Source organism: Ascidiella aspersa, chromosome 1 (assembly GCF_963924565.1).
Source record: "Ascidiella aspersa chromosome 1, kaAscAspe10.2, whole genome shotgun sequence".
Lineage (NCBI taxonomy): Eukaryota > Metazoa > Chordata > Ascidiacea > Phlebobranchia > Ascidiidae > Ascidiella > Ascidiella aspersa.
In genome coordinates this window covers 952,010-967,859 of record NC_139447.1, presented here as the reverse complement: position 1 = coordinate 967,859, position 15,850 = coordinate 952,010, and the positions used below count along the sequence as shown (strand labels likewise).

The 15,850-nt window shown below is 35.7% G+C and overlaps 1 protein-coding gene across 1 annotated transcript; it reads right to left on the bottom strand.

The window, feature by feature from the left end:
- Window positions 1–4,655: 4,655 nt before the first annotated feature.
- Window positions 4,656–15,236, bottom strand: LOC146166430 (uncharacterized). Its single transcript, XM_083383294.1, is given in 5 exon segments — window positions 4,656–5,452; window positions 5,705–5,959; window positions 11,767–11,782; window positions 14,211–14,378; window positions 14,463–15,236. Coding segments are annotated over 5 exon segments (2,010 nt in total).
- Window positions 15,237–15,850: the final 614 nt, after the last annotated feature.

The window sequence follows — 15,850 nt, the reverse complement described above, 5'->3', positions numbered from 1 at the left end:
CCTTGGTCTACGCAATCACTGTTGAAACAGAGTTTAAATCTGTAGTTTTGAGCAATATGCAAACACGTTTATGTGCCTAATAAGCCACGTTTTATATTGAAAGTTTTGCCAATTTAAATCCAATAAACGCAAGATTTATTTATTTATGACGCCATGTTATGACGTAGCTTTGTAACGTCGTCGTTAAGAATGCGTTAAACTTAAGCTTTTTGTTGTTGCGGCCCTTGTATAATTATATTTGCTTAGACCTGGTGTTGATATGTTTGAATGGTGCAACAATTACAACATGTGCTAACAGAAATGTGCACACTGCCTGTAGGATTCGCATTTAAATTTGCGGTGGTAAAATATTTTGTGTTGTAAGAGCAATAGGTTTTTTACTTAGAGAGGCCTCTTTATGAAAGGCAAGTCGCATGTGCATAGTTTTACTAGGCAAGCCACTTCCAACACAAATGTTGCACGCGCGGGACAATAGGGCGCAGCAGGGATGCCAGCAGCCGCCTCGTCGCGACGCGAGCTGGACAAAGCAAGCGAATATGAACGAATTCTGTATGAAAGTTTTTCTGCTGCTAGATGGCTGTCGTTAGCTACAAAGTGCTAAAACGCAATATTTCAGGTTTTTACCCCCCAAGCAAAGGCCCCTGGGAGTGCAGCCTCATAAACTTTTACAAAGCACCTACATACCACTCTACGCCATGTCTGAAAATTTGAAGGTTCTACGATGTCTACTTTTTCTATAAAGCTTCGGACAAAACTCGGTCTGAAACAAACCATAGGAAACCATAGGAAACCAAAAAAGAACTAGACGGGGGTGCGGTTGTTGTATATTTTGTCAGGGGATATATTTTCAGGGCTTAGTGTTTATTTTCAATTTTTACTTTATTTTAATTTTTTTTTTTTAAATTTTTTTTTTAATATTTTGTATTGTGTACTTTATATTATATATTTTGTTTTTCATTTTCCTTAACTGGTTTCTGCAAGCAAAAACAGATATGGGCCGAAAACTTCCCCACTTAAAATATGCCTTTGATGCGAAAGTGGTTCAAATATGGCGTAGAATTTGGGGAATGATCGAAACATATATTTGATAAATAGAATTTACTTAGATAATGCATATGGCTATTTTATTAAATTTTGACCAGCTTACGTGTTTGAAAATCAAATGTTATCATTCTCTTAAAGACTAAAAATGGTTTAACGCCTATGGTTTGCTATACTTTTGCAAACTTTCACTAGGTAATTTTTTACCATAGCTTGGTCCGAGCAATCACTGTTAAAACAGGCTTTAAATCTGTCGTTTCAAACAATATGAAAAACACTATTACGTGCCTAATACGCAAAGTGTAAATTTTTACCATGCCTTGGTCTGAGCAATCACTGTTGAAACAGAGTTTAAATCTGTAGTTTTGAGCAATATGCAAACACGTTTATGTGCCTAATAAGCCACGTTTTATATTGAAAGTTTTGCCAATTTAAATCCAATAAACGCAAGATTTATTTATTTATGACGCCATGTTATGACGTAGCTTTGTAACGTCGTCGTTAAGAATGCGTTAAACTTAAGCTTTTTGTTGTTGCGGCCCTTGTATAATTATATTTGCTTAGACCTGGTGTTGATACGTTTGAATGGTGCAACAATTACAACATGTGCTAACAGAGATGTGTACACTGCCTGTAGGATTCGCATTTAAATTTGCGGTGGTAAAATATTTTGTGTTGTAAGAGCAATAGGTTTTTTTACTTAGAGAGGCCTCTTTATGAAAGGCAAGTCGCATGTGCATAGTTTTACTAGGCAAGCCACTTCCAACACAAATGTTGCACGCGCGGGACAATAGGGCGCAGCAGGGATGCCAGCAGCCGCCTCGTCGCGACGCGAGCTGGACAAAGCAAGCGAATATGAACGAATTCTGTATGAAAGTTTTTCTGCTGCTAGATGGCTGTCGTTAGCTACAAAGTGCTAAAACGCAATATTTCAGGTTTTTACCCCCCAAGCAAAGGCCCCTGGGAGTGCAGCCTCATAAACTTTTACAAAGCACCTACATACCACTCTACGCCATGTCTGAAAATTTGAAGGTTCTACGATGTCTACTTTATCTATAAAGCTTCGGACAAAACTCGGTCTGAAACATACCATAGGAAACCATAGGAAACCATAGGAAACCATAGGAAACCAAAAAAGAACTAGACGGGGGTGCGGTTGTTGTATATTTTGTCAGGGGATATATTTTCAGGGCTTAGTGTTTATTTTCAATTTTTACTTTATATTAATTTTTTTTTTTTTAATTTTTTTTTTAATATTTTGTATTGTGTACTTTATATTATATATTTTGTTTTTCATTTTCCTTAACTTGTTTCTGCAAGCAAAAACAGATATGGGCCGAAAACTTCCCCACTTAAAATATGCCTTTGATGCGAAAGGGGTTCAAATATGGCGTAGAATTATCGAAACATATATTTGATAAATAGAATTTACTTAGATAATGCATATGGCTATTTTATTAAATTTTGACCAGCTTACGTGTTTGAAAATCAAATATTATCATTCTCTTAAAGACTAAAAATGGTTTAACGCCTATGGTTTGCTATACTTTTGCAAACTTTCACTAGGTAATTTTTTACCATAGCTTGGTCCGAGCAATCACTGTTAAAACAGGCTTTAAATCTGTCGTTTCAAACAATATGAAAAACACTATTACGTGCCTAATACGCAAACTATTAAATCGAAAGTTTTGCTAGATAAGTTTAGGCCTGATGTTGGTATGCTGGTTGGAGCAAATTGCACAACAGGTGCTAACAGAGAGGCGTAGACTGCCTTAAGATTTCGCATTTAAACTTGCGGCGGTAAATACACCCTATTGGCACTTAATTATTAGGCGAAGCTTATCGCGAAGTAATTGGTCGCCCCAAAAAATGCTGACGCCGCATTTAAAGCAAGCATTATAAATGTGTCGCCGATATTCTGCCTTGAACCTCCCTACTCGAAATGCTTCCCTCCGTTAATTGTACGGTGGGTGAAACTTTATTCACGGCCTTACCTCTTTGTGTATTACCGCGACAATACGATTTGGAGAATATTGGAAACATCGTATTTGGAGAATATTTGCTATTTGCACCTGTTCTGTATGTTACTCCAATCCAACATATCTACACACAATTATATATGGTGTATAATAATATAATAACTTATGGCTTTGAAGCGAAGGGGGTTCAAATATGGCGTAGATTTTGGCAAATGATCGAAACATACATTTGATCAATAAAAATTTACGTAGATAATGCTTACGGCCATGTTATCACATTTTGGTCAGCTAGCATGTTTAAAAAGTCAATATTTTCATTCTCTCTAAATGATTTAACGTCTATGGTTTGCTATACTTTTTCCAACTTTTACTGTGTAAATTTTTACCATGCCTTGGTCTGAGCAATCACTGTTGAAACAGAGTTTAAATCTGTAGTTTTGAGCAATATGCAAACATGTTTATGTGCCTAATAAGCCACGTTTTATATTGAAAGTTTTGCCAATTTAAATCCAATAAACGCAAGATTTATTTATTTATGACGCCATGTTATGACGTAGCTTTGTAACGTCGTCGTTAAGAATGCGTTAAGCTTTTTGTTGTTGCGGCCCTTGTATAATTATATTTGCTTAGACCTGGTGTTGATATGTTTGAATGGTGCAACAATTACAACATGTGCTAACAGAGATGTGTACACTGCCTGTAGGATTCGCATTTAAATTTGCGGTGGTAAAATATTTTGTGTTGTAAGAGCAATAGGTTTTTTTACTTAGAGGGGCCTCTTTATGAAAGGCAAGTCGCATGTGCATAGTTTTACTAGGCAAGCCACTTCCAACACAAATGTTGCACGCGCGGGACAATAGGGCGCAGCAGGGATGCCAGCAGCCGCCTCGTCGCGACGCGAGCTGGACAAAGCAAGCGAATATGAACGAATTCTGTATGAAAGTTTTTCTGCTGCTAGATGGCTGTCGTTAGCTACAAAGTGCTAAAACGCAATATTTCAGGTTTTTACCCCCCAAGCAAAGGCCCCTGGGAGTGCAGCCTCATAAACTTTTACAAAGCACCTACATACCACTCTACGCCATGTCTGAAAATTTGAAGGTTCTACGATGTCTACTTTTTCTATAAAGCTTCGGACAAAACTCGGTCTGAAACATACCATAGGAAACCAAAAAAGAATAGCGGCAAAAACAAGATATGTCCCGAAAATAAATTTTCGGCCCATTTAATAACGGCAAAAACAAGATATGTCCCGAAAATAAATTTTCGGCCCATATAATTCTGCTCATTTATTGATTTAATAATTAGAATATATCCTTATTAAGTGATCCTTCCTTTGTTACTTTTGCTGAAGTGGCATAAAGAACATCATAGGAAGTTATGCATCAATATATGTTTGAAGCTCTCGCATATACACATTTCCTTTTGCAATTATATTTAAAATTTTACAATCATTGTGTGTTTCATTTCCTGTAAAACAATTTCCACGTTTAATATATTAGAAAAACTATTTACAGGTATAACTATTTTTGAGATTTAACACTAATAACAAGTTTTGGTTTTAAATGTTTCTTCTTTATAGTGCGTTCTTTTGTGTTGGTTAGGATTGGATGTCCAGCTAAAACACTTTTCACATTCTTAACATTTGTAAGGTCTTTCACCAGTGTGAATTCTTTCATGTTTTTTAAAATGTCCTGCCTGGTTAAAACACTTTCCACATTCTTTGCATTTGTAAGGTTTTTCTCCAGTGTGAATTCTTTTGTGTTGGTTAAGATTTGATGTCCAGCTAAAACACTTTCCACATTCTTAACATTTGTAAGGTCTTTCTCCAGTGTGAATTCTTTCATGTCTTTTAAAATGTCCTGCCTGGTTAAAACACTTTCCACATTCTTTGCATTTGTAAGGTTTTTCTCCAGTGTGAATTCTTTTATGAACTTTAAGATCTCCTGCCTCGCCAAAACACTTTCCACATTCTTGACATTTGTAAGGTCTTTCTCCAGTGTGAATTCTTTCATGTCTTTTAAAATGTCCTGCCTGGTTAAAACACTTTCCACATTCTTTGCATTTGTAAGGTTTTTCTCCAGTGTGAATTGTTTTATGAACTTTAAGATATCCTGCCTCGCCAAAACACTTTCCACATTCTTGACATTTGTAAGGTCTTTCACCAGTGTGAATTCTTTCATGTTTTTTAAGACTTCCTGTGTGGTTAAAACACTTTCCACAAACTTTGCATTCGTAAGGTTTTTCTCCAGTGTGAATTCTTTTATGAACTTTAAGATCTCCTGCCTCGCCAAAACACTTTCCACATTCTTGACATTTGTAAGGTCTTTCTCCAGTGTGAATTCTTTCATGTCTTTTAAAATGTCCTGCCTGGTTAAAAGTCTTTCCACATTCTTTGCATTTGTAAGGTTTTTCTCCAGTGTGAATTCTTTCATGTGTTTTGAGATATGATGCCAGGCTAAAACACTTTCCACAAACTTTGCAATTGCAAGGTTTTTCTCCAGTGTAAATTCTTGCATGAACTTTAAGACTTCCTGCATGGCTGAAGCGTTTTCGGCAATATTTGCATTGGTGAGGTTTTTCCCCAGTGTGGATTCGTTCATGCGATTTCAAGTTTTGAGCTACGTTGAAACATTTATCGCAATAAGCACATTTAAAGGGTCTTTCGCCAGAGTGTGTTCGTTCATGCATTTTAAGACGTCCTGCCTGGGTAAAACTCTTTCCACATTCTTTGCATTTGTAAGGTTTTTCTCCAGTGTGAATTCTTTCATGTGTTTTGAGATTTGATGCCTGGCTAAAACACTTTCCACAAACTTTGCATTTGTAAGGTTTTTCTCCAGTGTGAATTCTTTTATGATATTTAAGATGTCCTGCCTCACCAAAACACTTTCCACATTCTTGACATTTGTAAGGTTTTTCCCCAGTGTGGATTCGTTCGTGTGCTTTTAAGTTTTGAGCTGTGTTGAAACATTTATCGCAATAAGCACATCTAAAGGGCTTTTCACCTGTGTGAGTTCGGAAGTGGTTTACAAGTTCGGTATATGTTGCAAAAAGTTTCCCACAATTCTTGCATTTATGTTTCTTGAAGTGAATCCTAGACAAATGTGTATTTAGTTTCTGACGCTTTTTAAACAACTTTTCGCAAATGTTGCATCGAAATTCCATGTTGTTGTTTTTCAATTTTTCCTTCTTTGTTCGATTATCCTTTCTTATATCCTTCTTAGAAATATCCATTTGATCCAAGTCACTTCGTTCCTCCCAATCGGAATCTTCACTAACAGGTTGATGTTCTTGTGAAGACCAGTCTGTAATCGTGGCAACAGAATCATCAGAAAATCCATCATCGCTCTCTTCTGTCAGTTCTGTCGTAACAAAATCGCTTTGCTGGTTTGACATGTTTTAGTTTTATGTCTGAAAAGTATCAAGTAGCTCAGTAATAATACAAAACACTTTGTATCAACGACCTTTTGCCGATGCTCTAAAGTTTTTTATTGATGCAACTAAGGTAAGATACCCCTTTCCATTTTGGAAATATATTAATTTTCAAATATATTAATCGCAAGCCCAGACTATTATTGCTTTATTTGCGCGATTAACATAAAAAACGTTTATCGAACACGAACCTTTTGTTAGCAGTTTGCTTAAAACTTGCACCAAAATGCTTTGGATGAGTAGAACAGGGGTCGGAAGCCTACGGCCCGCCGATGTAAATTATCCGGCCCGCCGCCTCATTTTCACGCATCGCGCGAATGTTCCTTATACGTCCAGTTTGTTTACGTATAGATGCTGCCTTTGAAACTAGACCAGCGATTCTTTACCGTTGCGCCAGGGAAGGTTGCCAAGTGCGTCGCGCCAAAACGGAAAACGTATTAAAAATATTGGATATATATTTTTTAACATTTAGTTTCGGTAGAAATTAAATGTAATACTGGTGCAACCCCTTAAAAATGGCGTTCGCTTCTCTCGCCAGGTGCGCCCTGCCTTTAAATGCTATCGCCTTCCCTCGCAGTAGTTTTATTACACTTTTGATTAGTAGTATGGATGACAAACGTGTGAACTCGAATTTTAAACAAAACAAACGTTTTTTTCGCGCTTTGCGTCAACACTGCCTCTGTAAATGTAACTAAACACGTTTTAAAGTGCAAAACATATCCTAGCCCCGCCTGATTCACAGTTGTTCTAACATTTAAATAACACAATTATTAGTTATCATTTTGTGCGGCCCGCAAAGACCTTTCTGAGTTTGGTTTTGGCCCGCGACTATAGAAAAAGGTTGCCGACAACTGTTATAGAATAACAACTCAACAACACAATTGAAAAATGTATAACGAATATTGCAACGAGACTAACAACGGTCTCTTAACATTATTCCAATAGCAATATTAAACAAAAATGAAACTTAGAAGTGTTTCACTTCTTCACTTACAGGTTGAACCCTAATATTATATTTTAAACTGTATAGCTAGTATAAGGAGCAAGGCATTAAAATACTTCCTTGCGTTCATAAAGCGGCCCATAACAAAAAGCTGTTAGGTAGTCCTTTATTAACCAATGTGTATAGTTGCAAAATTAGGAAAACAGCCCAACTAGAGATAAACGCAGCGTTCAGTGTTTTGACATCAAAGAAGTCTGTCCACTTGCTTGACCTGCAAGCCGCCCAACTAACATCACATTTACCAGCCCTGTATACAACCCTACACATATAGGTTACTGAGCGTAATGTACACTGTTGCACTTTACTCAATGCTCTAACGTCCTCTAATTGTTTATCACTGTTGACAACTGTATTGACATACAAAGCTTGCAACTGTTCCCTTGCTGTGTATAGGTGCTATATGCACACTAAAGTATACTTGTGTTTTCACCTTATAACTCATAATCTTAAGCAATGTTGAACGCTTTTATCGCATATTGCTACTTTATGTGCCACTGCACGCATTACAGATGTGCGACTATCTATACACACTGTACAGCTTGTCTGAAACCAATAACTTCCGTTTCCGCACGCCCGAAACGCGTGGCTGGTTTTACAAAGCGCAAAGCTGGTTTTACATATAAATAGGGTTAGCGCAATTTATTTATTGTTGATAACTTATGAACAGTCGCCCTGTTATAATTAGTATCACATTTGGAACTTGTCAAAGATGTTAATAAAAAAAGGAGGTTTTCGTTTTCTTAAGCCCGAAACGCATGGATGGTTTCATGTAACGCATGACTGGTTTCACATACAAACAGCCTTAACGAAGGTAGTAAAAAATCTGGATGCTCAGTTTTTTAACATTTAAATATTAGCTGCTCAGGAAAACGAAAGGCAAAAGTGTTTGGATTTCTAGAACATAAAATCGTAATGTGGTTTCCTAGCATCAATATACATATTTCCACATTCCATAAATCAAACAACTTATACCAAATAAAACAACTGTGTAACGAAAAGACACGGGTGCACAACACCGTGCTGCCTGGTTGGGCGAACTTAAACCAGTTAAGTAAGTCAAAGTTAAAGGAAACAGCGCGAAGTATTTCGTATATTATCGAGCTACAAATAAACATATATTTAGAGAGGTTGGCAAACTGTGGCTTGACACGATTTGATTGTCAACGATTGATAAACTTCTGTTGGGCATATATTTATTTTTATAGGACAGTATTGTTTATTTCATATAATTCCGCGACAAACTAGTTTATCCTCTGTTGTAGCATTTTAATGTTGCTGCTTTAAAAGAAGATCGGCTGTTAAAATTGCCCTAAACAACCCTCTCTGTAAAATAACCATGTTTATCATAATTTTTTTTCATGTTTCAACATTCTGTTGTGGCTTCAGAACCCTCGCGTGGTTGCATAAATATATACTTTACCTATTAATGCAGATGTTTAAACTCATGAATTATGGAACGCAAGTTACGCGAAAATGTGACGTCACAATGTTACTCACTTTTCAGTCAAAATTATCTAAAAAATATAAAACAAAATACTTTAAGTATTTTTTCAATTCAGCTTAATAATATCAAATTTCAAAACTCAGGAATTTAGGTAAATCTCAAGCCAGTAACGGACATATCCAAAAATTAAAACGTAAAAGTATATCGAAAGCAGCACAAACCAGCCAATTCAAGTACATTCGAAGTTCCGATCAGTAGTCGCACCCACAAAGATAAAGAAACGAGCTGAATTTCCATCTATTAATGTTATAACAAGGTTCGAAAGTAACACTTTTTTACGATTGTTGGAAATTTGTTTAACGTTATTTAACAAATATATCCGACGTGCGGCATTTATTAAAAGCATTCGCTATTTTCAAACTTTTATAAAAACATAAGGTTTCAATAACCGATATATTTAAAAAAAATTATATAATTTTGCGTAATTAAAGCCTTTGCAAGGACTTTTTAATAAATTACAGCTACTGTCTTACCATTCCCGTTTAAGATGAGTATTATAACCTTCTATTTTTCACATTTCTGTATTGTCAATTCCGGTTTGGTTTTCAATACGCAACTTTTCCCAAAAACCTCAGATGCGTGTTTATTTAACAATCAACTTTATATATGCGTATTTAAATTGTTGTGTTTTATAAAACAGAGCAATTATATTTAGTATATTCCTTTACGCAACAAGATTACTAAGATATTAAAATCAGAAAAAAAAAGTAATGAAAGCGTTACAAAAAATGGTGTAGAGATGCTTTATTTACAACAATTGTGACGAGAAAACATTCGGAAAATGCTGAATTCCTAATTTATCGATTTTAAATTGAATATATCCTCATGAACTGTTCCTTTTCTTGTACTTTTGCTAAAGTAGCATAAAGTGCATCATAGGAAGTTATGCATCAATGTATATTCGAATCTCGCGCATATTCGCATTTCATTTTAAAATTATATTTAAAATTTTACTGGCACTGTTGTGTTTGATTTCCTGTAAAGTAATTTCTACGTTTAATATATTAGAAATATTTTTACAGGTTTTAACTATTTGTAAGATTTAACACTAATCACAAGTTTTGTATTTAAAATGTTTCTTCTCTAGAGTGCGTTCTTTTGTGTCTGTTAAGATTTCCTGCCCGGCTAAAACACTTTCCACATTCTTTGCATTTGTATGGTTTTTCTCCAGTGTGAATTCTTTCATGCACTTTAAGATTTCCTGTGTGGGTGAAACACTTTCCACAAACTTTACATTTGCAAGGTTTCTCTCCAGTGTGAATTCTTTCATGTCTTTGAAGATGTTGTGCAAGGTTAAAGCATTTTCCACATTCTTGACATTTATAAGGTTTTTCTCCAGTGTGTGTTCTTTCATGCACTTTACGATTTCCTGTGCGGGTGAAACACTTTCCACAAACTTTGCAGTCATATGGTCGTTCTCCAGTGTGGAGTCGTTTGTGTACGTTCAAAGCATGAGCTCGGTCGAATGATTTATCGCAATAAACACATTTAAAGGGTTTTTCTTCCGTATGAATTCGCACGTGGCGTTTAAGGTCGATATTTGTCTCAAAGAGTTCTCCACAAACCTTGCAATTATGCTTCTTAAAGTGAACGTTTGATAAATGATATTTTAAGACGGAAATATGTTTAAAACACTTTTCGCAAACGTGACATCTGAACTCTGTAGTTGTTTGATTCTTGCTTTGTTCTTTTCTGATATTTGTTTTGTCCTCTCCACAATATTTTATCCGTTCCATCGCAAATAAAACGTTGTGACGGGTTGACGTGTTTTTTATCTTCTGAAACTTTTTTAAAATCCCAACAAATTATCAAATATTGAAAAATAAACTTAAGTTAAAAATAACTTAACGCTGATGTTTTACAATAAGATGTGGAAATGATAGCTTAGGGCTAATCAAACCCAGATTTAAAACAGGCAAATCACCTTGTCTAGTGCCAAAGTACAATTCGTGATAAACTAGAACTGCAACTCTAAGTTGGCTCGCCACACCCTGAGGCTATATTTCCTACAGTCTTGCGCAGCGGAGCGAATAGAGTGCGAAACAATAAAAAGGGAAAATCAAGCATTATAAAAGCGATCTGTTTACGATCATTAAGATTTTCTGCACTTTGCCATTGCTATATTTCGTTTCTATATCGCTTTGCACAGTCAATATTGTTTTTTTAGGTCGTCGTTTGAACGGTTTATTTCAGGCGAGCAACTTACAAGTAATATTTGCCTTTAGAGTCCAGAATCAACTTAATTTACATGTTCGTGGTTTAAATGTGTTTGGACCTCTCTTAAACATTTTTTACTGAATCCTGAAACTAAACTTGCTGCTGCCTTTCCAAATCATTATGTAAAATCGCTAATCTTGGTGGGTGGAGTGAACCATTTTATTAGTGGCTAAAAAACACATTAATAACATTAACTGTAAACTCAATGTAAAAGCTAAACATAACTTCAATGCACAGAAATCTTGCTTGCTCGCTAGTGTGAGCCGTGGTATTACTGGGCATCAGCGATAGCCAGTCGTTCTAAGTTAGCTCGCCACACCCCGAGGCTATATTTGTGCATTCTTGCGCAGCACACCACGTACAACACCGTGTTACCTTTGGGCGAACTTAAATCAGACGTTTGACAAGGGATTTGGGTAAATGTAATGATGCAAGCTGGTGCTTTATTGAAACAAAATCAGTTCGGCCAGTGATTAAACAGGGAGGTTTACCGCAAGATCACTGAATTGCTTGGTATATCAATACTTAGTTTAATAAAATAACTCCTAATTGTTTCCTTGTTACATTTTGCTGCAGTTTACCTCCAAGAATACAATTTAATATGCTTCCCTAACCTAACACATGAACAATTGACAAATAGTTCTGCTGTTTAAATGAATTGTGAAATATAGAGCTGGTATGTGTTTTAAAGCAACACTCTAACCTCACTTTGTTAAACTATATGCCACTGCACGCACTACTCACACAATGCAGTCTAACCAATAACGTCCGTTTTTTAAGCTCCAAACGCATAGCTTACACAGGTAGGTTTAACGGATGACTGTGTTTATATACCAACTTGGATTGGAGCGGAAAATTTGAAGTCAGATACAGATTTATGTAAAACTAAACCCACTTTATTTCTTAATTGTTTGCACAGATTTTTATTTATTCATCGGTTATTGTGGTTAGGACCCACAATTACAAAAAAATTATTCATGTTTTAATAGAAATGGAATATAAAGTATAAGTGGTGTTTTTTGTTGTATATCAAATGGTGCTAGCGGGGCTAGTTTGGTGTGAGTACAGAATAGCTAAATTCTAGTCAATCTTGTAATGTAACCAAGGCTGCTCAGTAAAAGGAAAAAAAAACTGCTTAGTTTCAACAAATATGGAAAACGAAAAGCGTTTGGTGTATTGCTAGAACGTAAAACTGTATTGTGTGCAATCAATATACATAGCTACATATTCAATAAATCAATCATCTCAAACCAAATAAACAACTGTGTTATCAAAAGACAGGGGTGCACATTGAGTGCACAACGTCTTAAAAAAGTATGGCGTTTTGTAAAACAACAACAGGCTATATTTGTGTATTCCCTTCACTTAACAAGACTGCTTAGATTTTAAAATACGAGAAGTAAAAGTCATTACGGCGCTTGAAACAAATTTTATACATAAATGGTAAAATGGAGGGGTAATTACAACGATCAACATTTCACTATTAACTACTTAGTTTCAATAAATATGGAAAACAAAAAGCAAAGTTGTTTATATTACCAGAACATAAAATTGAATTATGTTTTTTTGCGCATCAACACACATAGTTCTACATTTCACAAAGCAAACAACTTATGCCAAATAAAACAACTGTGTAATGAAAAGACAAGGGTACACGAAGTCCTAACAACATTGCGTTTTATAAAACAACAACACTTTAAAACAGGGAGTCGAACCGTTTGACTTTTCCGGTTCAGGTTCGGTTCGGGTTCAAGGATTTTTTCGAAATGTGGGTCGATAAATGTAGAGAATAATCTTTGAATTGTAAGTCATTTAATCTAAGTTCCGTGACTTATTAAAAAAGCAGCAACTCAATATTTAACATGTAACGACACCTTTACAAACGCATTATATAACACCATTGCGAAGAAAAATATTACTAGGATTAATAAACAAAGTTAAACCATTTGCGGTTCCATAACTTAAAGCATCTGTTTTTGGATGCGTTTAGCGAAGTATTGCCTTTAAATATATTCACTTTTAACATGTAATGATTTACAAAACAGAAATGGGTATAATAATTTACGCTACAATATTTGCGAAGATATCAACAGAAAAAAAAAGAACCAAAACTCATGGCGACATTTGGCGACAGCTATACTTTTGAATCACAGGTATCCTTAAAAACGCATTATATCAATGCCATTACGACATTAACGAAGAATGAACCATTTTTTTAATTTACAGTTTTCTGTAAAGTTGATGTTGGAAAAACGTTTCAAAGGCAATATATGGAAAGTTATTCGAAAAGTTTTAAGTTTTCTTTAAAAATAGTGTTCAAAAGGATTTTTTAGAGTGAGTTATTTTATGTCTTTTAAGATTTCCGGTCTGTCTAAAACATTTTCCACAAACTTTACATTCGTAAGGTTTTTCACCAGTGTGAGTTCTATTGTGTCTTTGAAGATGTAGTGTCTGCCTGAAACACTTTCCACAAACTTTGCATTTGTACGGTTTTTCTATTCTTTCACTTTTTTTAACATGTCCTGTCAGGCTAAAACGTTTTTCACAAACTTTGCATTTGTATGGTTTTTCACCTGTAAGAGTTTTGTTGTGTCGTTGAAGATGTCCTGTCTGGCTCAAAAACCTTCCACTAACTTTTTTTTTTACATTTGTAAAATTTCTCTCCAGTGTGAATTCGTTCATGCTTTTTAAGACTTCCTGTGTGGCTAAAACACTTGCCACATTCTTTGTATTCATAAGGTCTTTCCCCAGTGTGAATTCGTTCGTGTGTTTTCAAGTTATTAGATCGAGTGAAACATTTATCGCAATAAACACATTTGAAAGGTTTTTCTCCAGAGTGTGTTCTCATGTGACTGTTAAGATTTCCTGCCTGGCCAAAACATTTTCCACATTCTTGACATTTGTAAGGTCTTTCTCCAGTGTGAATTCTTTCATGTGTTTTAAAATGTCCTGCCTGGTCAAAAGTCTTTCCACATTCTTTGCATTTGTAAGGTTTTTCTCCAGTGTGAATTCTTTCATGTGTTTTAAAATGTCCTGCCTGGTTAAAAGTCTTTCCACATTCTTTGCATTTGTAAGGTTTTTCTCCAGTGTGAATTCTTTCATGTGTTTTGAGATTTGATGCCAGGCTAAAACAGTTTCCACAAACTTTGCATTTGTAAGGTTTTTCTCCAGTGTGAATTCTTTTATGATATTTAAGATGTCCTGCCTCACCAAAACACTTTCCACATTCTTGATATTTGTAAGGTCTTTCTCCAGTGTGAATTCTTTCATGTGTTTTAAAATGTCCTGCCTGGTTAAAAGTCTTTCCACATTCTTTGCATTTGTAAGGTTTTTCTCCAGTGTGAATTCTTTCATGTGTTTTGAGATTTGATGCCAGGCTAAAACACTTTCCACAAACTTTGCATTTGTAAGGTTTTTCTCCAGTGTGAATTCTTTTATGATATTTAAGATGTCCTGCCTCACCAAAACACTTTCCACATTCTTTGCATTTGTAAGGTTTTTCCCCAGTGTGGATTCGTTCGTGTGCTTTCAAGTTATGAGCTACGTTGAAACATTTATCGCAATAAGCACATCTAAAGGGCTTTTCACCTGTGTGAATTCGCTCGTGTCTTTTCAAGCTATGAGCTACGTTGAAACATTTATCGCAATAAGCACATCTAAAGGGCTTTTCACCTGTGTGAGTTCGGAAGTGGTTTACAAGTTCGGTATATGTTGCAAAAAGTTTCCCACAATTCTTGCATTTGTGTTTCTTGAAGTGAATCCTAGACAAATGTGTATTTAGTTTCTGACGCTTTTTAAACAACTTTTCGCAAATGTTGCATCGAAATTCCATGTTGTTGTTTTTCAATTTTTCCTTCTTTGTTCGATTATCCTTTATTATATCCTTCTTAGAAATATCCATTTGATCCAAGTCACTTCGTTCCTCACAATCGGAATCTTCACTAACAGGTTGATGTTCTTGTGATGACCAATCTGTAATCGTGGCAACAGAATCATCAGAAAATCCATCATCGCTTTCTTCTGTCAGTTCTGTCGTAACAAAATCGCTTTGCTGCTTTGACATGTTTTAGTTTAATGTCTGAAAAGTATCAAGTAGCTCAGTAATAATACAAAACACTGTGTATCAACGACCTTTTGCCGATGCTCTAAAGTTTTTTATTGATGCAACTAAGATAAGATACCCCTTTCCATTTTGGAAATATATTAATTTTCAAATATATTAATCGCAAGCCCAGACTATTATTGCTTTATTTGCGCGATTAACATGAAAAACGTTTATCGAACACGAACCTTTTATTAGCAGTTTGCTTAAAACTTGCACCAAAATGCTTTGGATCAGTAGAACTGGGGTCGGAAACCTACGGCCCGCCGATGTAAATTATCCGGCCCGCCGCCTCATTTTCACGCATCGCGCGAATGTTCCTTATACGTCCAGTTTGTTTACGTATACATGCTGCCTTTGAAACTAGACCAGCGATTCTTTACCGTTGCGCCAGGGAAGGTTGCCAAGTGCGCCGCGCCAAAACGGAAAACGTATTAAAAATATTGGATATATATTTTTTAGCATTTAGTTTCGGTAGAAATTAAATGTAATACTGGTGCAACCCCTAAAAAATGGCGTTCGCTTCGCTCGCCAGGTGCGCCCTGCCTTTAAATGCTATCGCCTTCCCTCGCAGT